The sequence below is a fragment of the Anguilla anguilla genome, chromosome 4 (genome assembly GCF_013347855.1).
Source record: "Anguilla anguilla isolate fAngAng1 chromosome 4, fAngAng1.pri, whole genome shotgun sequence".
NCBI lineage: Eukaryota > Metazoa > Chordata > Actinopteri > Anguilliformes > Anguillidae > Anguilla > Anguilla anguilla.
Window position 1 is genome coordinate 67,782,846 of NC_049204.1, and position 26,455 is coordinate 67,809,300.

The 26,455-nt window shown below is 47.4% G+C and overlaps 1 protein-coding gene across 4 annotated transcripts; it reads left to right on the forward strand.

Annotated features, from left to right (window-relative positions):
- The first annotated feature begins 1,808 nt into the window (after nt 1-1,808).
- On the forward strand, nt 1,809-26,455 carry pdgfra (platelet-derived growth factor receptor, alpha polypeptide). 4 transcript variants are annotated; one of them, XM_035414610.1, is made up of 29 exons: nt 1,809-2,095; nt 5,841-5,922; nt 6,025-6,306; nt 6,547-6,804; nt 7,279-7,409; nt 8,973-9,126; nt 10,119-10,311; nt 10,427-10,545; nt 12,164-12,475; nt 12,756-13,022; nt 13,293-13,426; nt 13,997-14,165; nt 14,765-14,954; nt 15,393-15,508; nt 15,659-15,785; nt 15,894-16,090; nt 17,196-17,290; nt 17,435-17,567; nt 17,924-18,028; nt 18,948-19,058; nt 19,183-19,336; nt 20,324-20,490; nt 20,930-21,045; nt 23,027-23,149; nt 23,575-23,686; nt 24,199-24,298; nt 24,724-24,829; nt 25,244-25,476; nt 26,262-26,455. In XM_035414610.1, the coding sequence occupies exons 2-29, from the start codon at nt 5,865-5,867 to the stop codon at nt 26,401-26,403; spliced, it is 4,404 nt and encodes a 1,467-aa protein (XP_035270501.1). In that variant the 5' UTR covers nt 1,809-2,095; nt 5,841-5,864; the 3' UTR covers nt 26,404-26,455. The 4 variants fall into 4 exon arrangements, with proteins under 4 accessions (XP_035270501.1, XP_035270499.1, XP_035270500.1 ...); XM_035414608.1 differs by having other exon boundaries at nt 1,809-1,976; nt 26,262-26,403; XM_035414609.1 differs by having other exon boundaries at nt 1,809-1,976; nt 5,844-5,922; nt 26,262-26,403.

The window sequence follows — 26,455 nt, forward strand, 5'->3', positions numbered from 1 at the left end:
AGGGCAGAGAGAGGGAGAGGAGCGCACATCTGCTGACACACGAGAGCCGACTCCATAGCGGACATTCCACGCAGTTTAGATGTCGGAATTCTTTGTAAACATCCAGATTGAATAATTTTAAAGTTAGATCCATAAAAAAATGTATTTACGAGTAACCAACGTGATAGCCATTAGTTTATCCGTGAATTCAAGTGAACCAAACAGGAACGCCTTATCACCGCCTTCAAATGATAAAGTCAAAAGGCCTTAAGATGCGCGGCGCGTGGGGATATGTCACAGAACAGGGGAGATATATATATATATTCTAAATATATATGCTATTGGGTTTAGATAATCATGGGGAACAGATAACACACCAATAAACAATAGTTCTGACTCTAAAATAAACTGAGTGTCAAATGTTCTCACATTTAACAGCATCGTTATGTCCAGGCTAGAAGAAAGTCACGTGTTCGTAATTGTTACATTATACATTATACGTAATTGTAATCAGTTTTCAATTTTTCAATGATTAGTTTGTAGCTTCTTATAGGTTTCTTATATGCTAGGTGGATTCAATCAATTCTACCCGGAAAATTCTATTTTAACGAAATGTTTTTCGTACAATAAGAAATTCGAACAGTCACGAAGCTACTCCGAGTGGACAGAATATTCTGCGATAACCTGGCGAAATATGTGTACAATGCGACTGTTTGTGACTTGAATGCGGAGGGGGAGGGGGGACGGGGGAGGGGGGCGGTCGCAGGCTAGGCTTTTACAGCAGAAACATGTGGAAGCAATAGCGCCGTGGAGGGCTCAGACAATTGAAGATGTATGTTTCTGTCGGGGCGGGGGGCAGTTTGGGGTGGAGGGGTGCGGGGTATCGCCCCAAGGCTTCCCGCTAGGGCGCTCTGCTCAGTGGGCACCGCGTAGAGATACAGGGACTCGTCAGTCCCCCATTATGAGCCGCATCCATGTGTCACTCACAAACCTGGGACGGGGAGTTCTCATCTTCAGACCCGCTCGAAAATGTCCACAGTTTTAACGGAGCTGAGAGGAGAGCACGCGCCCAACTGCATGTTTGTGTTTTCTCCTTTTTCTCTTTCCTTGTTAAAGTTTTGTTGGGCCAAGTTGGCGCTGCGCTCGCGGGGGCGTGCTTACACGGTGTTAGAGCGCCCCCTGTCACGAGCGTTAAAAACGCAGGCGAAAAAACGACGAGGATCCCTGCCGTGGTGTACAGTGCTGCGTGGATGACACATGCCATGCAACTTGAAACTTACTGCATGGCTATTAGCGGTCATATATTCGTAAGTAAACAACAAAACAAACAAACAAGTAAGGAAATAAATAACTGCAGCATATCGTGCCTTAATTCTGTAATGAATATGCGTGTTTTTTTTTTTTTTTTACATTTAGTAACCTAATATAAATATTCACAAAATGAAGTTATCAATTCATAACCCACCTCGACCACCCCCCCCCCCCCCCCCCCCCCCAAAGAAAAAAAAGAAATGTAACTTTTTGACACAATTAAATGAAAAAAAGTTTCGATGTGTAAAACATGCTGAATGAGTTCGCTATCAACCGCGAGTTGCTTAACTTCCAACGGCTGGGCGGAATGCTTAGCCTAAAAGGACTGACGCTCCAAAAAACATATGGCTTTTTAACCCTTTCGGGGTCTGTTAGGCGCCTCCTTCTCGATTGCACAGCTAGGCGAAATCTGACTCCTCTTTGTCCCGCTGGAGAAACCAGGACTCTTATTTTAAAAGGCAGTCCAGGAGGGAGGGGGCTTCATTTCCGGATAGTTATTTACTTTAAGGCAGATGATTAGTTTTGGGGGAAGGATGAACTGCTACATTGAATCAATTACAAGTCAGTGTGCTTGAAGCGCATTACGCAGCGCAGCCGGGACGCGGACGGACCAGCGCATATGGTTTAACTCAGCTCGGTGGATTACAGCTGCAAGAAACCGTGGATATTTTTTCCAGGGAAGAGAGGCGCGTGAGATATACTTTTTAAATTCTTCTTGTGCTTTTTTAAATTAAGAAAAACCATCCAAAGGAATTCAAAGGTGTTGCATTCGCAAATTGGAAAGATATCCATACCTGACAGCCAGGTTAGTGCATTTCGTGGTTGGTAACAAACCACTGCATTCATTGCAATGGCATATTGTAAGAAAAAAGTCAATTTGAGGATTTGTTTGAAATTTGTGGAATAGGCAAAAATTTCACCGGAATTGGTCTTTTTCCCTTTTGACATCGCACAGTCAGTGGTAAATCACTCTGTTACTGTTACTGTTCCTGTACTCGTTTGGGAGGGTCTGGGTTGTTCTGCGCGGTTTTCGGAGGTTAGACGGGATGCAGTAGCTTTCTTTCTGCCTAATATTCATCAGGAAAACACGGATTTCTTTAAAGCGCGGAGAGTTTCCGAGCGCAGCCCGAACCCTCCCGGAGTACAGACTAATTTCTGCGCTACAGATGGTCGCACCTCCAGACGCGGAGATAAAAGAGGCCGCCTGGTCCCGTCTCTCAGCGGGAGGGGACTTCGGGGGGCTGCGGTCCGAGTCAGGGATGCTGTCCGGGCATTTAATGGGACATTTTAAACTGGACGTGTGAAGGGTTTTCATTACGAGTCTGAGGATTACGGACGGAGCTGGCCACGTCCCCATTGGGATTTGCGGGTTGAATCGGTACCAGACGGCGAAGCATTTATATTCCCCTCCCCCCTCGTTTTTATATTAAAAAACTGCATTTTATAAATCTATAAAAGGTTGAGATTCAAGGCATACCTGAAAACTGCTTCTAATAACACTTTTTTGGTGGGGGTTTGGGTGTGGGAGTTTACTGGTGACCCTTTGAGGAGTGTTAGAAAGCGTTTGGGTTAGGGTGGGGGTGCGAAGAGCTGAAAAGTCCCAGTACATTCAGAAAATTGCAGAAATCACAAGCGTTATGAACTGAATTGCTCAGTATTTTACAGTTTCCTGCTGCCGCGTGGAGTTCAAGCATACGGTTCGGAATAGGAACGGGAACAGACTATACAGTTTGCAGCCAAAAAAAATAGCAGGTTATACAATATGTGTATTACTTATTTTCCGGGCATTCAGGTCACAAACATGTAAAAATTTCCCAATAAATTAGCTCCCTCTTTTCGTCCTGTACGCCTGAATGTTTTCCCTGATAGCCCTTACCCTAAAGATATTCCACTCTATCTTTAGCTCATTCCCACCGCTGTGCTCCCATGCAAATTGATTCTTCGCACGTGAGACTTAATTTTATGCTTAAATTGTGTGGAAAGCGGTGGAGTTGAAGTGTTCTTCCCTCAGTTGTCCCTCGCGCTGAGGTGGACGCAGAGCGCGCAGCGCCGAAGCAACTGAGCGCGAGAGGGAGAGACTGCAACAAAAACGCTAGATGAAATAATAACTGTAAACCGCACGCTTGACATTGTCAAAGCGGATTACAGGGATGTCATTTTAAATGGATCCCACGCACGAGTTCCCACGCCAGTGCAACATCCCGAATGGCAACAAAGAAATGGCGCTTTAATTACAGTCTCGACACCCCAGGGGCAATTAGTCTATTTAGTCCGAACATGAGTGGACTGGTGCAAACGGACTGCAGAATGGAGATGAACAAGTTTCGGCTGGTTCAGCCATATGCGGGACTGTTTTATCTTTTTTCCGTTTTAAAACATGGTTTAGGTCCAATATTTAAAACAGCAGATAGTGGGTGGAGGGGGTGAAGTGGTGTCGGATACTTGGAAAAAGAAACCCAGCTATTGCAGGATTAATCACAACAGCCAATATAAAAGGCTAATGAAGTCGTATTGCATCCGTACTTCTTGAGCACAGCGCGTTTCGCAACGTTGCACGGGCATGCGTGCAGCACTAGAATTAAGAACCAAAAGAACAATGAACAGGGACCCAATGTTGCGCGCGCCCTGTGCGTTGCTGTTGCTGTAGCTGCGTGGAGCGCGCGGCTCCCCTGAGTGGCGTCTCCACTGCTGCGCTGATAGATTCCAGGTCCCTGGACATCAGAGAGCCCCGCGCCAGACTGATAAAACACTCTCAGATACTGCCTGTCCTGCGCGCGCCCCGCGGAGCTGCCCTGTCCGGCTCTTGATTGAAAACACTCTTTTGGTCAAACTAACGACTTATAAATCTCAGCTTCACTCTACCCCTGTTTTTTCAGTCAGTACGTGTATTCAAGTACGTGGTCAACGAAGTTTAACCGTTTTCTGAAACGTTTTAAAATTTCTGAAACGTTTTTAAATGATCACTTATGAAAAAAAGTAAACTAAAGCCCGGGTAAATGTGAAAATAAGCTTAATAAAATAAGCTTAATAAAATATATTGAACCGATTTTCAAACGTACCGTCACCCATTTTCAAGTGAGTTCCAAAGTTATTAGAATCCACGCGAAAACACCGAAATATCATTTCTTCTAAGCAAAACAGAACCGTTACACGATACGTTTTTATTTAGGCCTACAATCCAAACACTGTAAAATTTTCCCAGTACAATAATGTGGACGTTTAACTGGTCCTTACGAAAACGCATACTGTGTCGCCCTCTTGAGGTCTGTAACTAAATCCTGATCTCCAGCCATTCGCAGACTTCGCGTTACACAGTTAATTCAACCCCGTCCAAGTTTATGTATCCGCCAGTTGAGGATACCCCTTTTTTGTTCATTGTATAATTTCGTTTTCGTATAAGAGTCTGAGTTTGTCGTTTGGTTTGAGCAACTGTTGCATCATCATCTGTTTTGTTGAGCAAAGTATTATGAGTTGGTTATACACAATATAATAAATCCGCATTGTAAACCAGCACCCCATATGCGCATTTTTCAAGCGTCCCGTTGAGATACAGCGCTGGTAGCGGTCGTTTACATTTTCTGCTTTCATCTGCTGTTTGAAGCCATCAAACGATTATTTTCCTGGTTATCAACCTAATGGAAGTTCTCTTTCAGTGATGGAGCGTGGGGAGTAACCGTATCCTAATATATTTAGCACGAATGGTTTCTGTTAAGCAACGTTTTCCCAGAACTTGACCTTTGCCTTATACACAGAGCCGCGGTTAACAGCGAGGTGTAAAATAGTACTAGAAAACATACCAGGTCTAATATATAGGCTAACATGTAACCATCTTAGATGGTATGACCTCGGGGAGATACTTGCTCATACGAACACACATACATCTCACTACGAACAGAGTACATTTGGATACGTTATGTGCACGAGGATTATGGGGTACCGTTTAACTTTTAAGTTATCCCTATTTATCTTTCATACTGCAAGTATGCGATATCTGATTCATCAAACATATTTTAACGGTTACGCTGGTTTGCCAGATAATTTGCAGGAATAGAAGGTAAAGGGATACGACGTATGACCTAAATAAATAAAATAATTTTTCGCAGTTTTATACAGCCTACATCCACACTGCCTGCTGTCAAAAATCTTCCATGAAAGAAAATGAATTACGAACTATATTATTTTATAATCACCCGGCTAATTTAAAAGCAATTCAATTCTTGTACTGATATGCAAAAAATGTTATTAATATATTTATTACATAACCTATTTAACTGCGTAATAGCTTCATTTAGGTCTATTTTCTTTTGTGATTAAGTTCTATTTAAAAATGAAATCTCCCTAGATTCAGGCGCTGGCTCCGTGAGCTCTCCACTGCTGGCCCGAGACAGCCCGTTGCGCGTGGGCGAACAGAGACGGAGAAGCTCAGAGGAAGCGCGGATTTCCTCCGTTACTCTGTCTTTACCAGATACCACTGGGACGATATTAGCCTAAGCTTTACTTTAATTACCAAAAAACCAATTTATAATAAATATATATTTTTTCCTTCACAGCAGGGTAACTTGACGTCCAACATCATGGATGCTTTGAGGACATACCTGGCTGTTGAGATTCTACTGCTCGGGATGCTATCAGGTACCGCGAGTATATGTGTATATGTGTGTGTGTGTTTGTGTGCTTGTATAGTTCCCCATAACTTTTTTGTTGTCGAAAATAAATCTTTTTTTCTCCTTGCAGGTTTCCAAACGGTAACTTCCTCTCCTCCAAAAATCGTGTCTAATCAGAATGACTTTGTACTGCAGCTGCACTCTCAGTTCAATATTAGCTGCACCGGGAAGAGAGCTGTGGAATGGACCGGGCCGCAGCCGCACAAGGTCCTCAACGAGCCTGGCTTTCTCACCGCAACGCTTTCCATCCAGAACGCAACTGCGCAAAATACCGGGTTCTTCACCTGCAACTACAGCAACCCTGGAGGCGACGCAGAGGAGGAGGTAGCAGATATATACATATTTGTTCCAGGTAAGCGGCCTGCGACGTCTTGGTTTTACTGCGAAAAACATGACTATTAATAATCATTAGTGAGCTAGTGAGCCCAAATATACTGCCACTGGCATCAGGGCTGCAATGGCGCAGACATTCAATTTAATTATGCCAGTGGAGATTATAACCAAACCTCGGCAGTGTTCTGCAGCGTATTGATTACTGATTGATTACAGATTGATCACAGATTGATTATTTGTTTTGGCTGCATTGGCTCAGATCCACAAGTGCCCTTCGTTCCCGAGACCCCGTATAACAACCACGTGATCACGGACTCCATGGTCATTCCGTGTCGTGTAACCGACCCGGCGTCACACGTGGTCTTGAGGCGCGCGGACACTGGAGCTGAGCTTCCCGGGCTGTACGACAGCAAGATGGGCTTCATCGGTGACTTCCCGACCGGGCCCTACATGTGTGAAACCACTGCAAACGGCGCGAAAAGCTACAGCATCAAATATATCGTAGGGGACAACAGAGGTATGGGTTATTATTATTATTATTATTATTATTATTATTATTATCATCATCACCACCATCATCAGGGCCGTGTAGAGATGATTTGAGGGGCAGGTGCTCAAAGAGGGAAAATGCCACACCAACCTAGAAAAACAGTTTCATGACACCCAGTTACTTTACATATTAGTTTACTAAAATAACTGAAAATGAATGCCAGTAACAATAATAGTAAGTTATTTTTATTTTTTTATTTTATCAAGGGGGCAAAAGGGGCAGGCGCTTGGGCACCTGGAGCCACCCCATTTGCACGTGCCTGATTATTATTATTATTAGTGTTGGTGTGGAACGAACCTGTAGTTGAGACACAGAATTCCGTTCCTAAGTTCGTGGTAGCGGTGTCGGGTTTGCTTTAAACGCAGCTGTTTGGAAGTTTGTGATGGTTAATTTAGTTCTACTTTAAGACCTGTCCCCGTCGTGTCGTCCTGCCCCGTCCAGAGAACACCGACTTCCATGTGGAATTGCGAGCCAGTCGCGTGTCTCTGCGGGAAGGAGAGCCCTTCAACATCACGTGCGTGGCGCCGGCCAGCTCCATTTACGACCAACGCTGGCTGCACTCCGGCAAACAGGCAAGGCTCTTTATCTCACGCGACACATAGATCAGCCACACGGGGGCGACAGAGAGCCACTGCTGTTATTCTCAGATATGGTGCTCGTGGCTCCTGCGATGTGGTTGGTCGTTTGTGCTATAAAGCGGTTTTAGTGTGCGGGAAATTAACTCTCTGTTCGATCCCACCGTTTCGATAGAGGCAGGAGGGCAGGCTCTTAATAAACCACGTCTGCTTACAGGCTGGTGTCATTATTATTATTATTATTATTATTATTATTATAATTATAAATTCAAACTGTGTGTTTTCACATATCACATTTGTTTCCAGTAGTAGGATGCCATAGTCATATAAGGGAAAGTAAAACACACACCTGCTTTTTTATGAAGAAAAACATTTAAAATAACTGCAAACACGTCAAAAGAAAATTACAGAAAGGTAAAGGTCATTGACTGCTTCTGTTCAACAATGTGTGTGTGCATATGTGAGTGTGTGTGTGTGTGCCTGTGTGCATGTGTGTGCGTATGTAGGAATTCCAAAGAACAATGTGACACATGTCTGGTTTACTGTGGAATCTCAGTAAGCTGTTTTCCAGACGGGAAGAGAATGGCATTCCCAGGAGTCTGTCACTTTAAAACAGATTTACACACATCTGCCTGTGTGTGTGTGTGTGTCTCTGTCTGTGTGTGTCTCTGTCTGTCTGTCTGTTTGTGTGTGTGTGCGCGTGCGTGCGTGTGTAATGCTGTGTGTGTGTGTGTAATGCTGTGTAATACTGTAATGCTGTGTGAGTGTTGTGTGTGTGTGTAATGCTGTGTGTGTGTGTGATACTGTAATGCTGTGTGAGTGTTGTGTGTGTAATGCTGTGTGTGTGTGATACTGTAATGCTGTGTGTGTGTGAGAGTGTGTGTGTAATGCTGTGTGTGATACTGTAATGCTGTGTGTGTGATACTGCAATGCTGTGTGTGTAATGCTGTGTGTGTGTGTGATACTGTAATGCTGTGTGTGTGTATGTCTGTGTGTAATGCTGTGTGTGTGTGACACTGTAATGCTGTGTGTGTGTAATTCTGTGTGTGTGTGTGTGTGTGTGTGTGTGTGTAATGCTGTGTGTGTGTGATGCTGTGTGTGTGTGATACTGTAATGCTGTAAGAGTGTTGTGTGTGTGTATGTGTAATGCTGTGTGTGTGTGTGTGTGTGTGTGTGTGTAATGCTGTGTGTGTGTGATACTGTAATGCTGTGTGTGTGTGTAATGCTGTGTGTGTGTGTGTGAGATACTGTAATGCTGTGTGTGTGTATGTGTGTGTGTAATGCTGTGTGTGTGTGATACTGTAATGCTGTGTGTGTGTGTAATGCTGTGTGTGTGTGATACTGTAATGCTGTAAGAGTGTTGTGTGTGTGTATGTGTAATGCTGTGTGTGTGTGATACTGTAATGCTGTGTGTGTATGTGTGTGTGTGTGTAATGCTGTGTGTGTGTGATACTGTAATGCTGTAAGAGTGTTGTGTGTGTAATGCTGTGTGTGTGTGTGTGTGTGTGATACTGTAATGCTGTGTGTGTGTGTGTGTGTAATGCTGTGTGTCTCCTGCAGGTGGAGCAGTTTGAGCAGCTGACGCAGGAGCATGCTCTGTACACTCTGAGTGTGCAGAAGGCCTCTCTGCAGGATGGGGGAGAGTACCAGTGCTCTGTCACCAGTAGGCTGACAGCTGAGACCCGCAGCGAGACCGTCACTATCAGCGTCCACCGTACGTCCAATAAGAATCCCCCAACCCACAAAGCCCACCCCCTCTATCTCCTGTAGCGGTTGGTATTCAGGTCGGTGTTGAGGTCAGTATTGGGGCTGGTGTTGAGGTCGGTGTTGCAGCCAGTGTAGCGGTCGGTGTGGTGGTCAGTGTGGAGGCTGGTGTTGCGGTTATTGTAGCTATTGGTATTGAGGTTGGTGTTGAGGTCATTGTAGTCGTTGGTGTTGAGGTCAGTGTAGCTGTCGGTATTGAGGTTGGATTTGAGGTCATTGTAGCGGTCGGTCGGTGTTGAAGTCAGTGTTGAGGCTGGTGTTTGGCATGGTGTTGAGGTCATTGTAGCAGTCGGTGTTGAGGTCGGTGTTGAGGCTGGTGTTTGGGTCGATGTTGAGGTCATTGTAGCGGTCGGTGTTGAGGCAGGTGTTTGGGTCGGTGTTGAAGTCATTGTAGCGGTCGGTGCCGAGGTCGGTGTTTGGGTCGGTGTTGATGTCATTGTAGCGGTCGGTGCTGAGGTCGGTGTTTGGGTCGGTGTTGAGGCTGGTGTTTGGCTTGGTGTTGAGGTCATTGTAGCAGTCGGTGTTGAGGTCGGTGTTGAGGCTGGTGTTTGGGTCGATGTTGAGGTCATTGTAGCGGTCGGTGTTGAGGCAGGTGTTTGGGTCGGTGTTGAAGTCATTGTAGCGGTCGGTGCCGAGGTCGGTGTTTGGGTCGGTGTTGATGTCATTGTAGCGGTCGGTGCTGAGGTTGGTGTTTGGCTTGGTGTTGAGGTCATTGTAGCAGTCGGTGTTGAGGTCGGTGTTGAGGCTGGTGTTTGGGTCGATGTTGAGGTCATTGTAGCGGTCGGTGTTGAGGCAGGTGTTTGGGTCGGTGTTGAAGTCATTGTAGCGGTCGGTGCCGAGGTTGATGTCATTGTAGCGGTCGGTGCTGAGGTCGGTGTTTGGGTCGGTGTTGAGGCTGGTGTTTGGGTCCCTGTGTGATCTCTCTGTGCTGTTTGTGTGTAGCGGAGAGGGCCAGGCTGGCGGTGGAGCACAGACTGGCAGCGGTGGAGTTTGCTCACCTGCAGGAGGAGAAGGAGCTGAGCGTGTTCATCGATGCGCATCCAGCACCCACAGTCCATTGGCTGAGGGACGCCGTCGTCATCGACAACAGCAACCAGGCGGTGTTCAGCAAAACCAGACACATCGGGGGGACAAGGTACAATCGGTCAATTAAACAGTAAACTTCCTTCCTGGGAGTGTGATTTGATCGTTTAATTAGCCCCGCCTCCTGGGAGTGTGAGTGACAGCCTCTCCTGACCCCCTGCTCACAGGTACCAGAGCACTCTGACTCTCACACGCCCCACAGAGGACGACAGCGGGAATTACAGCGTCATCGCATCCAGCGACAGCAGCCCGCCTACCCAAATCTCCTTCCTCCTGAGAGTCAAGAGTAAGAAAGAGAGAGTGCGTGTGTGCATGTGTGCGTGTGCGTGTGTGCTAACAGGGGGTCTGCAACTGCATGCTTCCCATTTATCCCTTGGATGACGCCGAGCCAATTGTGCACCACCCCTACTGGGTTACCGGCCGCTGTTGGCCCAGTACAGGTGGATTCAATTCAAATTATCCCATTAAAAAAATATATAATCCTTTCCTGTTTTTTTTTTTTTCATTTTGCATGATTATTCTGCCTAGGATAGATGAGGGGGGGGGGGGGGGAATAACACACTTAACTTTCTTCCCTCAACTTTAGACATTTTATAATCAAACAAATATTTTAGTCCAATTATTACAGAAAGGAAATCTCTCATTGTTCAAGAACAAACAAAAGGTCGACAACTTTTGCAGCGGTAGAAAATGAACACTAGCTTGCAACAGGCTGATGCCTTTTTGAAACTGAGCTTTAACGTTATTTACGTTGAAAGCGCAATGAATCAAGTCTCGCGACCACAGTATTAGGCAGCATTATTATTACCTAACTTATCTAGCAAGCTTACATTCTGTATCTCAACTATCGTTTTCAACGTTTTATGTGTGGGGAAAACTATAGTATATGCTGTTCATGCTTTAGGACGTTGTCTAACTGAAGTCCCAAGTAGGCTAGGCTATGGGAAAGCCGAAAGAATGAAGCTATATAAAACCGAGCAGTGACGCCGTCAATCAGATTAAAATGCGAACAGCCAGTGGTACTTCAACGTTCGCTAACATTAAACTTAACTAACAGCTAACAGCTGGTTAACAAACGGTTCAAATGATAAGTTCGTGAACATACCGTGTGAATCGCTTAGTTCATTTTGTTGTACACTTCTTGTAAATTGCCTTCCATTTCTTTGGTGTAGCCCGCTTCAAAGCTTTCAAACGCGACAGTAGCGGATGTTCCGCCATTTCCGGCTCCCATTCATGTGAACGTGCACGTGAAACTACGTGCGCTTTCAGGTGAAGGGGAGCCGATATCTGCGACGGGTTCGAAAAACGGCGCAACACCGGCATTTAAAGAAACAAACAGAAACAAAATCACACCTTAATGCAAAAGTAATGTTTATTACAAGCAGCTCTAAATACATTCTAAGAATAGAAAGAGATACAATTAATTCATACAATTAAGACATTTTGAATATTGCTTGCCTCTTTAGATTGATTTGATATTTGATTTAACAAAATAATTTGTATATAGCTGGCTGTGATAATCCTGATATCATGTTTGTATAGTGCATGTCTGGGTATAATATTTGTGTAGTGTGTGTGTAATGCGTGTGTGTAACATGTTTGTGTAATGCGTGTGTGTGTGTGTTTATAACATGCGTGTATGGGTGTTTATAACATGTGTGTGAATGTTTATAATGTGTGTGTGTTTATAACATGCGTGTGTGTATATTTATAACGTGTGTGTGTGTTTATAACATGCGTGTGTGTATGTTTATAACGTGTGTGTGTGTTTATAACATGCGCGTGTGTGTATGTTTATAACGTGTGTGTGTGTTTATAACATGCGTGTGTGTATATTTATAACGTGTGTGTGTGTGTTTATAACATGCGTGTGTGTGTGTTTATAACGTGTGTGTGTGTTTTAGCTCACAGTCAGACGCTGCAGTCCTTGTTGTCCCCGGAGATCTTGCCCCATGAGGAGGACATGGTGGTGGCCCTGCACTCCTCCTTCCGGCTGACCTGCAGGGGGGAGGCAGAGGTGGTGTGGGAAACCCCCCTCCTGCAGGACCCCGCCCTGTGGGAGGGGACAGTGGAGGACAACAGCGGCCTGTTCGTCACGCCTGTCACCGTGGAGAACGCCACAGCCGCCCACACCGGCTTCTACACCTGTTACTATGCCAACGGGAACATGACGGAGCAGGACCTGGAGGAGAGCTCCATCTACATCTATGTACCAGGTACCTGTGTGTGTGTGTGTGTGTCTGTGAGTGTGTGAGTGTGAGCTTGTTTGTGTGTGTGTGTGTCTGAGTGTGTGAGTGTGAGTGTGTGTGTGCGTGTGTATGTGTGTGTGAGTGTGAGTGTGAGTGTGTGAGCTTGTTTGTGTGTGTGTGTGTGTGAGTGTGTGTGTGTGTGCGTGTGTATGTGTGCGTGCGTGTACAGTCTCAGAAAGTAAACTATGCTCTTTACATGGTTACTGTGAAGAGCCATTTAACATGAGGCCCCTCCCCCACCCCCCAGACCCCAATGTTCCATTTGTCCCTTCAATGGTTCCGTTTGCCAACCACGTTCTGACCAATCACGAGGAGGTGGAGATCCAGTGCCGCGTCACAGACCCCAGTGCCAACGTGACCCTGATCAACGCTGACACGCAGAGACCCGTGCCCTGCCAGTATGACAGCAAGCGCGGAGCCATCGGCCTCTTCCCCTCCGGCACCTACGTCTGCAGGGCTTCCATCAACGGGCAGGAGCACCTGAGCGAGGAGTACATTGTCCACGGCTGGACAGGTGAGACTGCAGGGGCAGGTGAGGGGGTGGTCCTCTCTTCTCCCTGAGAGTCTGCTCTTACATTTAACTTCCTGCTCTTATCTTTAACTTCCTGTTTTTACCTTTAACTTCCTGCCCTTACTTTGAACTTCCTGCTCTTACATTTAACTTCTTGCTCTTACATATAACTTCCTGCTTTTACATATAACTTCCTGCTCTTACATATAACTTCTTGCTCTTACACTGAACTTCTTGCTCTCATATTTCACTTCCTGTCCACCCTGTCCTCAGGAGGCTCGTCGGGGCTGCAGGTGGACCTCCAAGCCCCCAGGGCGGCGCTGTTAGTAGGGGAGAGTCTGGTGGTGACGTGTGTGGCACATGGCAGTGAGATGCTGGAGGACCACTGGAAGTACCCAGGAAAGATGGTGAGGTCCCTGTAAACAGTCAGGTTGCTACTGGATCCTCTGGACACAGGGTGTGAAGAGTGAGGCTGTTCTGCACTCGTGACCTCTTCAGAATCTGCTCAGTCAGCCCCCATAAGCACAGCTTTACATGGACTCTACAAGCCCCATACTTATACTTATACATTATTACATGGAATATATATTTGTGTGTATGAATTATGAGCATTGTATAAATGTGTGTACACAGCATGAAGTACACAGATGTGTGTAAATGGTATATTGTGTGCAGTTGTGTGTGTGTGTAAATGGTATATTGCGTGCAGTTGTGTGTGTGTGTAAATGGTATATTGTGTGCAGTTGTGTGTAAATAGTGTAAGCTGTAAAGATGTGGATGTTTATGGTGCAGTTGTGTGTAAGTAGTTCATGCTGTAAAGATGTGGGTGTTTATGGTGCAGTTGTGTGTAAGTAGTGTGTGTTGTAAAGATGTGGGTGTTTATGGTGCAGTGGTGTGTAAGTAGTGTGTGTTGTAAAGATGTGGGTGTTTATGTTGTAGTTGTGTGTAAACACTGTGTTGCTGTGGCGATGGCACAGGCCCAGCGAGGAGTGAAGACTGTGCGGGAGAATAAGAAGGAGCAGGAGATCCGCTACACGCTCACCATCCCACAGGCCTCCACGAAGGACAGCGGCCTGTACGCCTGCTCCATCAATGACATCATGAGCAGTGACAGCCTGACCAGGGAGATGACCATCACTGTGTATGGTGAGTCCTGCCCATGACTCCGCCCCCTGTCCCAGCCCTGCCCACAACCCCGCCCCCTGCCCTAAAACGCTCATGATCATGTGTGACTCCCCCCCAGCGGTACAACGCTCATACTCATGTCTGACTCCCCCCCAGCGGTACAACGCTCATACTCATGTGTGACTCCCCCCCCCCAGCTGTACAACGCTCATACTCATGTGTGACTCCCCCCCCAGCGGTACAACGCTCATACTCATGTCTGACTCCCCCCCCCAGCTGTACAACGCTCATACTCATGTGTGACTCGCCCCCCCCCCCCAGCGGTACAACGCTCATACTCATGTCTGACTCCCCCCCCCCAGCGGTACAACGCTCATACTCATGTGTGACTCCCCCCCCAGCGGTACAACGCTCATACTCATGTCTGACTCCCCCCCCCCCCCCAGCTGTACAACGCTCATACTCATGTGTGACTGCCCCCCCCCCCCCCCCCCCCAGCTGTACAACGCTCATACTCATGTCTGACTCCCCCCCCCAGCTGTAGAACACTCATACTCATGTCTGACCCCCCCCCCCCCAGCTGTACAACGCTCATACTCATGTCTGACTCCCCCCCCCAGCCCGGCCGTTCGTCTCCTTGGACCCCCTGTTCGTATGCTCACAGTTTGCCGAGCTCGACGAGGTCAAGGAGTTCACCGTCATGGTCGACGCTTTCCCCGCCCCCCAGGTCACCTGGTTAAAGGACGGGGCTGCACTCAGTGACATCAGCGCTGAGATCACCAGCAGCCTCCAGCCAATCACTGAAGCAAGGTCAGCTGCTCCGCCTATTCAACACTGACGGGTCTCACGTCCATGAATGAATAGTTTCAGTGGTTTCTGGTGATTTCAAGTGAACTGGGTTTACAGGCATCACTGTGAGGTTCTGGGTGAGTTCTTGCTGAAATTGGGTGATTTGGTCTGCAGATACCATGGTGGGGTATTGGGTGAGTTCTTGCTGAATTTAGGTGATTTAGTCTGCAGGTACCGTAGTGGGGTATTGGGTGAGTTCTTGCTGAATTTGGGTGATTTGTTCTGCAGGTACCATGGTGGGGTATTAGGTGAGTTCTTGCTGAATTTAGGTGATTTAGTCTGCAGGTACCGTAGTGGGGTATTGGGTGAGTTCTTGCTGAATTTGGGTGATTTTGTCTGCAGGTACCATGGTGGGGTATTGGATGAGTTCTTGCTGAATTTGGGTGATTCGGTTTGCAGGTATCGTAGCATTCTCAGATTGATTCGAGCCAAAGAAGAGGACAGTGGCAACTACACCATCCGAGTGGATAACGGGAACCAATCACAGAGTTTCAACTTCACTCTGCAAGTAAAAGGTGAGGCAGTGTATGCATGTATGTGCCATCTGTGTGTGTGTGTGTGTGTGTGTGTGTGTAGTTCTACAGTGGTAGAGTTGACCTGTTTTTCTGTGTGTGTGTGTGTATTTCTGCAGTGGTAGAGTTTACCTGTTTTCTGTGTGTGTGTAGTTCCCGTGGCGATCGTGGATCTGATGGATTTGCATCATGGCTCGGCCACCGGACAGTCGGTGGTCTGTATCGCAAGGGGCCTGCCCACCCCAGAGGTAGAGTGGTTCACCTGCAGCAACATCAAACAGTGAGTACTGTCATATACACACACACTTTCGCTCTCTCTCTCACACTTACACACTTACATTAGCACACACACAAGCACTGAATGACATGAGTTTTACTGCCTCCCCAGGTGTGCTAATGACTCCTCCCAGTGGATCCCCCTACCTGTAAACTCCAGTGACATCACAGTGGAGACGCACATCAATGAGGACAACAACCTGGAGAGCCAGGTGTTCTTCGCCAAGCTGGACTCCACGCTATCCGTGCGCTGCCTGGCCCGGAATGAGCTGGCGGCAGTCAGCAGGGAGGTCAAGCTGGTGTCAAATGGTGAGTGCTGAGGGATTATGGGTAATAGTACTGTGGGATTATGGGTAATGGTGCTCTGGGATTGTGGGTAATGGTGCTGTGGGATTAGGGGTAATGGTGCTGTGGGATTATGGGTAATGGTTCTGTGGGATTATGGGTAATTGTACTGTGGGATTAGGAGTAATAGTGCTGTGGGATTATAGGGAATAGTGCTGTGGGATTATGGGTAATGGTGCTCTGGGATTATGAGTAATAGTGCTGTGGGATTTTGGGTAATGGTGCTGTGGGATTATGAGGAATAGTGCTGTGGGGTTATGGATATGGTGCTGAAGGGTTATGGGCAATGATGTGGAGGAGTTTTGGGTAATGATGCTGTGAAGATATGGGTAATGGTACTGCAGAATTAAAGGTAATGTTGCTGAAGGGTTATGGGTAATGGTGCTAAGTGGTTATGGGTAATGGTGCAGAGGAGTTATGGGTAATGGTGCTGAAGCGTTATGGGTAATGGTGGTATGGGATTATGGGTAATGGTTCTGGGGGTTATGGGTAATGGTGCAGAGGAGTTATAGGTAATGGTGCTGAAGAGTAATGGGTAATGCTCCTGAGTGGTTATGGATAATGGTGGTGAGTGATTACAGATAGTCACAGCTGACAGATGAAATCTGTGCACATCATTGCAATAGACAAGATGACTATGGTTTGTGTTGAGACTGTGTTTATGTTCAGGCTGTGTTTGTGTTGAGACTGTGTTGAGACTGTGTTTGTGTTCATACTGTGTTCAGTCTGTGTTGGCATTCAGACTATATACCTGTTCAGGCTGTGTTCAGACTTTGTTTTGTTCAGACTGTGTTCAGACTGTGTTTTGTTCAGACTGTGTTCAGATTGTGTTTGCATTCAGACTGTGTTTTGTTCAGACTGTGTTCAGACTGTGTTTTGTTCAGGCTGTGTTTGTGTTCAGACTGTGTTCAGGCTGTGTTTGTGTTCAGGCTATGTTCAGGCTGTGTTTTGTTCAGACTGTGTTTGTGTTTAGGCTGTGTTTTCTTCAGACTGTGTTCAGGCTGTGTTTGTGTGCAGACTGTGTTCAGACTGTGTTGTATTCATGTGGTTCTGGGTTTGTCCTGCTCAGCCTTGCAGTCGGAGTTGACCGTCGCAGCTGCAGTTCTGGTTCTACTAGTCATCGTCATCATCTCCCTCATCATCCTCGTCATTATCTGGAAGCAGGTACTGACTGCTGATCAGCCAATCACCTCCCATCACTCATTCACTCTGTACATCACTCATTCACTCTCCCCATCACTCGTTCACTCTGTACATCACTCATTCATTCTGCTCATCACTCATTCATGTTTGTATGATGTTTTGTAGAAGCCCCGGTATGAGATCCGATGGCGGGTGATTGAGTCCATCAGTCCGGATGGTCATGAATACATCTATGTGGACCCCATGCAGCTCCCTTACGACTCCCGCTGGGAGTTCCCCCGTGATGGACTGGTTCTGGGTGAGCCCCCCCCATACTCACATGCACATGCACACATACGCACGCACGCACACACACACACATACACACACGCACACACACGCACACACACACACACACACACACATACACACGCGCTCACTCACACACACATAACTCCTGTTATCCTGAGCTATGATAATGTGCTATCATGCGTAATGTGCTAATAACGTAATGCATTATCATGCTAATGTACTAAGAAGGTAATGTCCAATCGTGCTAATGTGCTAAGCACCTGATGTGCTATTGTGCTAATATGCTACGAAGGTAAAGTACCATCGTGGTAATATGCTGAGAACATAACGTGCCATCGTGCTAATGTGCCATGTGTCCCTCAGGTCGTGTTCTGGGCTCTGGTGCATTTGGGAAGGTGGTGGAGGGGACGGCGTATGGCCTCAGCCGCTCCCAGCCTGTCATGAAGGTCGCTGTGAAGATGCTGAAGCGTGAGTTTTCCCCTTTAAGGACTGACAGCGTGATGAGATGCTGAAGCCTGAGTTTTCCCCTTTAAGGACTGACAGCGTGATGAGATGCTGAAGCCTGAGTTTTCCCCTTTAAGGACTGACAGCGTGATGAGATGCTGAAGCCTGAGTTTTCCCCTTTAAGGACTGACAGCGTGATGAGATGCTGAAGCCTGAGTTTTCCCCTTTAAGGACTAACAGTGTGATAAGATGCTGAAGCCTAAGTTTTCCCCTTTAAGGACTTACAGCGTGATAAGATGCTGAAGCTTGCCCTCAATAACAGCTAACAGTTACTTCACTGTGTTGTCCATGTTGTTTTCACACGTTTGGAGAATTTTATTACCTAAAAATCTGTGGTGATGTTTATGTGATTGAAGGCAGAGATTATCTCAGATAAGTGTGTTATTCTCAGGTTAGCGTGTTATTCTCAGGTTAGCGTGTTATTCTCAGGTAAGTGTGTTATTTTCAGGTTAGTGTGTTATTCTCAGGTAAGCGTATTATTCTCAGGTAAGTGTGTTATTCTCAGGTTAGCGTGTTATTCTCAGGTAAGTGTGTTATTCTCAGGTTAGTGTGTTATTCTCAGGTAAGTGTGTTATTCTCAGGTTAGCATGTTATTGTCAGGTTAGCGTGTTATTCTCAGGTAAGTGTGTTATTTTCAGGTTAGCGTGTTATTCTCAGGTAAGTGTGTTATTCTCAGGTTAGCGTGTTATTCTCAGGTAAGTGTGTTATTCTCAGGCTAGCATGTTATTTTCAGGTTAGCGTGTTATTCTCAGGTAAGTGTGTTATTTTCAGGTTAGTGTGTTATTCTCAGGTAAGTGTGTTATTCTCAGGTTAGCATGTTATTCTCAGGTTAGCGTGTTATTCTTCGGTAAGCGCGTTATTGACTGAGGTGTGTCTCCCTTAGCGACGGCACGCTCCAGTGAGAAACAGGCCCTCATGTCTGAGCTGAAGATAATGACTCACCTGGGACCCCACCTGAACATCGTCAACCTGCTGGGCGCATGCACCAAGTCAGGTACGCACCTGCACACCTAAATCACTGCACCCCTCACCCATGTGCACACACTGCAAAACCAGTGCATCCTGAAATCACTGCAGCCTTATCTGATGATGTCATCTTCTATCTCGTTGCTCTGCAGGGCCGATCTACATCATCACAGAGTACTGTCTCCATGGCGACCTGGTGAACTACCTGCACAAGAACAGGGAGAGCTTCCTGAGCCGACACCCAGAGAAAGCCAAGAAAGACCTGGACATCTTCGGCCTGGACCCTGCAGACCAGAGCAGCCGCAGGTCTGCACACATCTACCTGCACGCACCTGCAGCCTGACACACCTACAACCTGACACACCTGCAGTCTGACACACCTGCAGCCTGACACACCTGTAGCCTGACACACCTGCAGCCTTACACACCTAACTGCACACACACACACACACATATACACACTCGTAGACACACACACATATACCTTGTACACACCCAGAAACACACAAACATACACACACACACTCACTCACACACACCCACACACTCACTCACACACACACACACACTCACTCACACACACACACACACACACACACACACACACACACTCACTCACTCACACACGCACACACACCCACACACTCGCTCACACACACACACACACACACACACTCACTCACACACACGCACACACACACTCACTCACACACAAACATACACACACACACACACACACACACACACTCGCTCACACACACACACACACACACTCACTCACACACACACACACTCACTCACACACACGCACACACACACTCACTCACACACACACACACACACACTCTCCCTGCATAGCTCCTTGTCTCGGGCCTCTATGGGGTTTAATTGGATCAGGGGCTGATGTGTTGGAGACTGTGGTCTCAGCTTTCTCTCTGATTTGATCACACTGTTCTTCCTGTTAATTGAAGGCAGTCTGTTTTGGGAAATAGGAGCAGGACACATAAAACTGTTTCCTCATCCTGCATAATGACTACATTATTCATAAATCAATCCCCATCCTGCATAATGGCTGCATTATTCATAAATCAATCCCCCAAACAACACTGCACCTTCAGATAATGCATTCAGAGAGTGAACTCCTTCTGTGTGTGCGAGTGTGTGTGTGCGTGTATGTGTGTGTGTCTGCACAAGTGTGCGTGTGTTTTTGTTTGGTTGTGCAAGTGTATTTATGTGTGTGTCGTTTGAGAGTAAGAGTCAGTGTGTAAGCTCTGTGTTTCTGTGTGTGTGCAGCTATGTGATCCTGTCGTTTGAGAGTAAGGGCGATTACATGGACATGAAGCAGGCCGATGCCACACAGTACGTCCCCATGCTGGAGATGAGTGATGCTTCAAAGTACTCCCATGTGCATGACCTCAACTACGACCGGCCCCCCTCCCACAAGAACAAGACACTCAGCGGTAAGCCCCTCCCACAGGAACAAAGCCCTGAGCACTAAACCCCTCCCACAAAAACAAATCCCTGAGCAGTAAGCCCCTCCCACAAAAACAAAGCCCTGAGAAGTAAGCCCCTCCCACAAGAACAAGACCCTGAGCGGTAAGCCCCTCCCACAAGAACAAGACACTCAGCGGTAAGCCCCTCCCACAGGAACAAAGCCCTGAGAAGTAAGCCCCTCCCACAAGAACAGAGCCCTGAGCAGTAAGCCCCTCCCACAAGAACAGAGCCCTGAGCAGTAAGCTCCTCCCACAAGAACAAAGCCCTGAGCAGAAAGCCCCTCCCACAAGAACAAAGCCCTGAGCGGTAAGCCCCTCCCACAAACACACTGCTGAACACTCCTGTGAGTGTCACTGCTGCCAGTCCTTTAGCTGCCGCCACACTGACGCACCATATGCCCCACAGGGAGCGAGGGGCGTGGCCTGCTGTCGGATGATGTCACAGAGGGGCTGAGCACCATGGACCTGCTCAGCTTCACCTTCCAGGTGGCGCGTGGGATGGACTTCCTGGCCTCCAAAAACGTGAGTCAGCCTAACCCTAACCCTGCAAAAACGTGAGTCAGCCTAACCCTAACCCTAACCCTGCAAAAACGTGAGTCAGCCTAATCCTAACCCTAACCCTGCAGTTTCACCGCCTTCTCTTCACACTCTTCATTCATTTGCACACTTTAGTTAACATGTAATGCAGTAGGATTGGAGCTTTCAGCTGCACAGCCACGGACAGAGCCTCCCTCTATGCTCTTCATCCTGAAACAACTTCTCAGTTACAGCTTCCATCCTGATTTCCTCCATCTCAGTTACAGCTTCCATCCTGATTTCCTCCATCTCAGTTACAGCTTCCATCCTGATTTCCTCCATCTCAGTTACAGTTTCCTGTCCTGATTTCCTCCATCTCAGTTACAGTTTCCCATCCTGATTTCCTCCATCTCAGTTACAGTTTCTTGTTCTGATTTCCTCCATCTCAGTTACAGTTTCCTGTTCTGATTTCCTCCATCTCAGTTATAGTTTCCATCCTGATTTCCTCCATCTCAGTTACAGTTTCCCATCCTGATTTCCTCCATCTCAGTTACAGTTTCCTGTTCTGATTTCCTCCATCTCAGTTACAGTTTCCCATCCTGATTTCCTCCATCTCAGTTACAGTTTCCTGTTCTGATTTCCTCCATCTCAGTTACAGTTTCCCATCCTGATTTCCTCCATCTCAGTTACAGTTTCCTGTTCTGATTTCCTCCATCTCAGTTACAGTTTCCCATCCTGATTTCCTCCATCTCAGTTACAGTTTCCTGTTCTGATTTCCTCCATCTCAGTTACAGTTTCCCATCCTGATTTCCTCCATCTCAGTTACAGTTTCCTGTTCTGATTTCCTCCATCTCAGTTACAGTTTCCCATCCTGATTTCCTCCATCTCAGTTACAGTTTCCTGTTCTGATTTCCTCCATCTCAGTTACAGTTTCCTGTTCTGATTTCCTCCATCTCAGTTACAGTTTCCTGTTCTGATTTCCTCCATCTCAGTTACAGTTTCCCATCCTGATTTCCTCCATCTCAGTTACAGTTTCCTCTTCTGATTTCCTCCATCTCAGTTACAGTTTCCATCCTGATTTCCTCCATTTAAAGGACATGCAGGTTTGGCTGCCAGGCTTGTCCTGCAAACTGGGTTTCAGTGTTTTTGCTGTGAAAACCTAAAATTATGGCTTCAGAACTCACAGCACAGGGAGAAAAGAAAAATCTGGGATAAGAACAGGTTCCAAAAAAGAAAGAACAAATGTACCATAACAGCAGTACATAAGTACATTAGATAATTATGTTAGTTGATATCAAGCTTGAGATATCATTGTATGATTGTCTTCAGCTTCTCAGAATGTGTTGGATTGGTCACATTGTGAAATTCTTTAGTCTTCCCCAACCACAATATATGCAAGTGGAAAAACTACTAACACCACAATGCATCCGTCTGTGTTTCACAGCCATGTGACCTTAAAGATATATTTCATGACAAACCCATAAAGCTTAATTTTTTAATTACCCTAAATGTGTGTGAAGTGTTTTGAGAGAATGAAATTGGAACTGTGGTTTTACTGTTTTTAATTTTTGGCAGAAACCGTGCATGCTTTGCTTGGGACTGTGTGTCTGCAGTGTGAGTTACAGGGCATAAAGCATTGATAAAGACTGTAATAATGAAGAGATGAAGTGTGGGAGCTGTGGTATGACTGGAATAGCCCTGGGGGTGTCAGGACTGTGGGCTTTCACCCACATTAATGTTGGCAGCCTCACAACTCTCTGTTTTAAGGGGAGAAATAACAGGCCAGACATCCAAGGCCGGGGTCATGTGACACCCTAGATCAGGGGTTGTGAGATAAGAGGGTGTGTGGGGGTGTCTGTAATGTGGGGGGTGTCTGTAATTACACAGCCAGTTCAGTCTGTCGCCCCGCTGTCTGTGCACAAAGCTTTCTCTGTCACATTTCAGCCCTATGCCTGATTTCCCCCCTTTCTCTCTACTCTGTCTGCAGTGTGTGCATCGGGATTTAGCTGCCAGGAACGTGCTGCTGTCCCATGGAAAGATCGTCAAAATCTGCGACTTCGGCCTTGCACGGGACATCATGCATGACAACAACTATGTCTCTAAAGGCAGTGTAAGTTTGTACCCAGATGCAAAACGCTCTATTCAAGATTACCCCCTGTGTCCTGTGTGAGATTACCCCCGGTGTTCTGTGTGAGATTACCCCGTGTCCTGTGTGAGATTACCCCCCGTGTCCTGTGTGAGATTACCCCCCGTGTCCTGTGTGAGATTACCCCCCGTGTCCTGTGTGAGATTACCCCCTGTGTTCTGTGTGAGATTACCCCGTGTCCTGTGTGAGATTACCCCCCGTGTCCTGTGTGAGATTACCCCCCGTGTCCTGTGTGAGATTACCCCCTGTGTTCTGTGTGAGATTACCCCCTGTGTTCTGTGTGAGATTACCCCCGGTGTGTTTTGAGTGATTATACTGTCTGTGAGTGATTGTCATGTATTTGAGTGATTATTCTCTGTGAATGATTATCCTGTGCGCTCTTGCTGCAGACCTTCCTGCCTGTGAAGTGGATGGCACCAGAGAGCATCTTTGATAACCTGTACACCTCCCTGAGCGATGTCTGGTCCTATGGAATCCTGCTGTGGGAGATCTTCTCACTTGGTGTGTAAATATTGTTAATTGCAGCCTGTAACATCAGCTTCTGCTGCTACCACCACTTCCTATCAGAACTCCCTGCTCTGCTCAGTGTGTGATCTCTGTCCTTGCCTGTGCTCAGTGTGTGATCTCTGTGCTTGCGTGTGCTCAGTGTGTGATCTCTGTGCTTCTGCTCAGTGTGTGATCTCTGTGGTTGCTTGTGCTGTGTGATCTCTGTGCTTACCTGTGCTCAGTGTGTGATCTCTGTGCTTGCCTGTGCTCAGTGTGTGATCTCTGTGCTTCTGCTCAGTGTGCGATCTCTGTGCTTGCCTGTGCTCAGTGTGTGATCTCTTGCTTGCCTGTGCTCAGTGTGTGATCTCTGTGCTTGCCTGTGCTCAGTGTATGAACTTTGTGCTTCTGCTCAGTGTGTGATCTTTGTGCTTGCCTGTGCTTAGTGTGTGATCTCTGTGCTTGCCTGTGCTCAGTGTGTGATCTCTGTGCTTCTGTTCAGTGTGTGATCTGTGTGCTTGCTGTTGAAGGTGGAACTCCATACCCAGGAATGGTGGTGGACTCCAGCTTCTACAACAAGATTAAGAGCGGCTATAGGATGGCCAGACCAGAACACGCTACCAGTGACGTGTGAGTTCCCCCAGCCCAGTACATTACACACACACGCACACACACACAGCCACACACAGCCACACACACACACACACACAGCCACACACACACACACACACACACACACTCACACAAATACGCACATACACATACACACACACACACGCACACACACACACTCACACACACGCACACACACAGCCATTCAGGAAGTTCATTCAGAATGCTTCTGCTCACCTCACACACATACACACAGGCACACACACACATTCACACATACATACACACACACACACACAGCCACACACACTCATTCAGAAAGCTCATTCAGGATGCTGCCTTTCACTTGTTGTTGACAGTGTGGTCTCTAATTGGCTGCCTTGTTGACAGTGTGGTCTGTGATTGGCTGCCCTGCTAACAGTGTGGTCTGTGATTGGCTGCAGGTATGAGGTGATGATGCGGTGCTGGAACAGCGAGCCAGAGAAGAGGCCGTCCTTCCACAGTCTGAGTGAAACTGTGGCCTCTCTTCTGCCCTCTGAGTACAGAAAGGTGTGTGACCCCGACCTCTGATAGTCCCTCTATGACCCCTATTCTTTGACCTCTGACCTGTCCCTGAAGCACTGCATTTGCTGTTCTCAGTACAATATGTACAGCCAACATGTTCAGCTAAATGTTTTCGTTTTCCACCACATTGGGCTTCATTCCTTGTGAATGTGCCAGAACTCATTACATGTTCCAGTGCCTGTGTGTGTGTGTGTGTGTGTGTGTGTGTGTGCGCGTGTGTGTTTGTGTGTGTGTGTTCCAGTGCCTGTGTGTGTGTGTGTGTGTGTGTGTGTGCATGTGTGTGTCTATGTGTGTGTGTAAGTGTGTGTATGAGTGCCAGTGTGTGTGCAGAATAGCATTCTAACCTGTTTTTGTGTGTCTGTGTGTGTGTCTGTCTGTATGTCTGTCTGTGTGACTCAGAGCTATGAGCGGGTAAACCAGGACTTCCTGAAGAGTGACCACCCAGCAGTGACGCGCGTGCGCGTGGAGGATGATGCGTACATCGGCATCGCGTATAAGAACCAGGGCAAGGCCAAGGAGCGCGAGAGTGGGTTGGACGAGCAGCGGCTCAGCTCCGACAGCGGCTACATCATCCCTCTGCCTGACCTGGACCCCCTGGCCGAGGACCTGCACGGCAAGAGGAACCGCCACAGGTAGTGCCCCGCCCACTACACCATGCCCCGCCCACTATACTATGCCCCGCCCACTATACCTGCTGTGTGCCAGTGAGTGCGTGTGCCAGTGAGTGTACGTGTATGTGTGTGTGAGTGTGTGTGTGCTCTGTGTGTGAGTGTGAACTGTGAGTTTGAGTGTGTGTGTGCCAGTGACTGTGTGTGTGCTCTGTGTGTGTGTGTGAGTGTGTGAGTGTGTGCCAGTGACTGTGTGTGTGTGTGTGAGTGTGTGCCAGTGACTGTGTGTGTGTGTGTGAGTGAGTGTGTGCCAGTGACTGTGTGTGTGTGTGTGTGTGTGTGTGTGCCAGTGACTGTGTGTGTGTGTGTGAGTGTGTGCCAGTGACTGTGTGTGTGTGTGTGAGTGTGTGCCAGTGACTGTGTGTGTGTGAGTGAGTGTGTGACAGTGACTGTGTGTGTGTGTGAGTGTGTGAGTGTGTGCCAGTGACTGTGTGTGTGTGAGTGAGTGTGTGACAGTGACTGTGTGTGTGTGTGTGAGTGTGTGCCAGTGACTGTGTGTGTGTGAGTGAGTGTGTGACAGTGACTGTGTGTGTGTGTGTGAGTGTGTGAGTGTGTGCCAGTGACTGTGTGTGTGTGAGTGAGTGTGTGACAGTGACTGTGTGTGTGTGTGAGTGTGTGACAGTGACTGTGTGTGTGTGTGTGAGTGTGTGCCAGTGACTGTGTGTGTGTGTGAGTGAGTGTGTGACAGTGACTGTGTGTGTGTGTGTGTGTGAGTGAGTGTGTGACAGTGACTGTGTGTGTCTCTGCAGCTCTCAGACGTCGGAGGAGAGTGCGATAGAGACGGGCTCCAGCAGCTCCACCCTGCTGCGCCGAGAGGCCGAGACTCTGGAGGACATCCAGGTCCTGGACCAGCTGGATGGGGAAGACCTGGTGGAGGACAGCTTCCTGTAGGAGAGAGAGAGAGTGAGAGACCCCACCCCCACCTACCCCCTCAGACCTTACC

Coding starts and splice junctions, on each gene's coding strand:
- pdgfra (XM_035414610.1), top strand. CDS start 5,865: ATGGATGCTTTGAGGACATACCTGGCTGTTGAGATTCTACTGCTCGGG. Junction 19,337..20,323: donor GCAGACCAGAGCAGCCGCAG/GTCTGCACACAT, acceptor GTGTGTGTGCAG/CTATGTGATCCTGTCGTTTG. Junction 24,830..25,243: donor TGCCCTCTGAGTACAGAAAG/GTGTGTGACCCC, acceptor TGTGTGACTCAG/AGCTATGAGCGGGTAAACCA.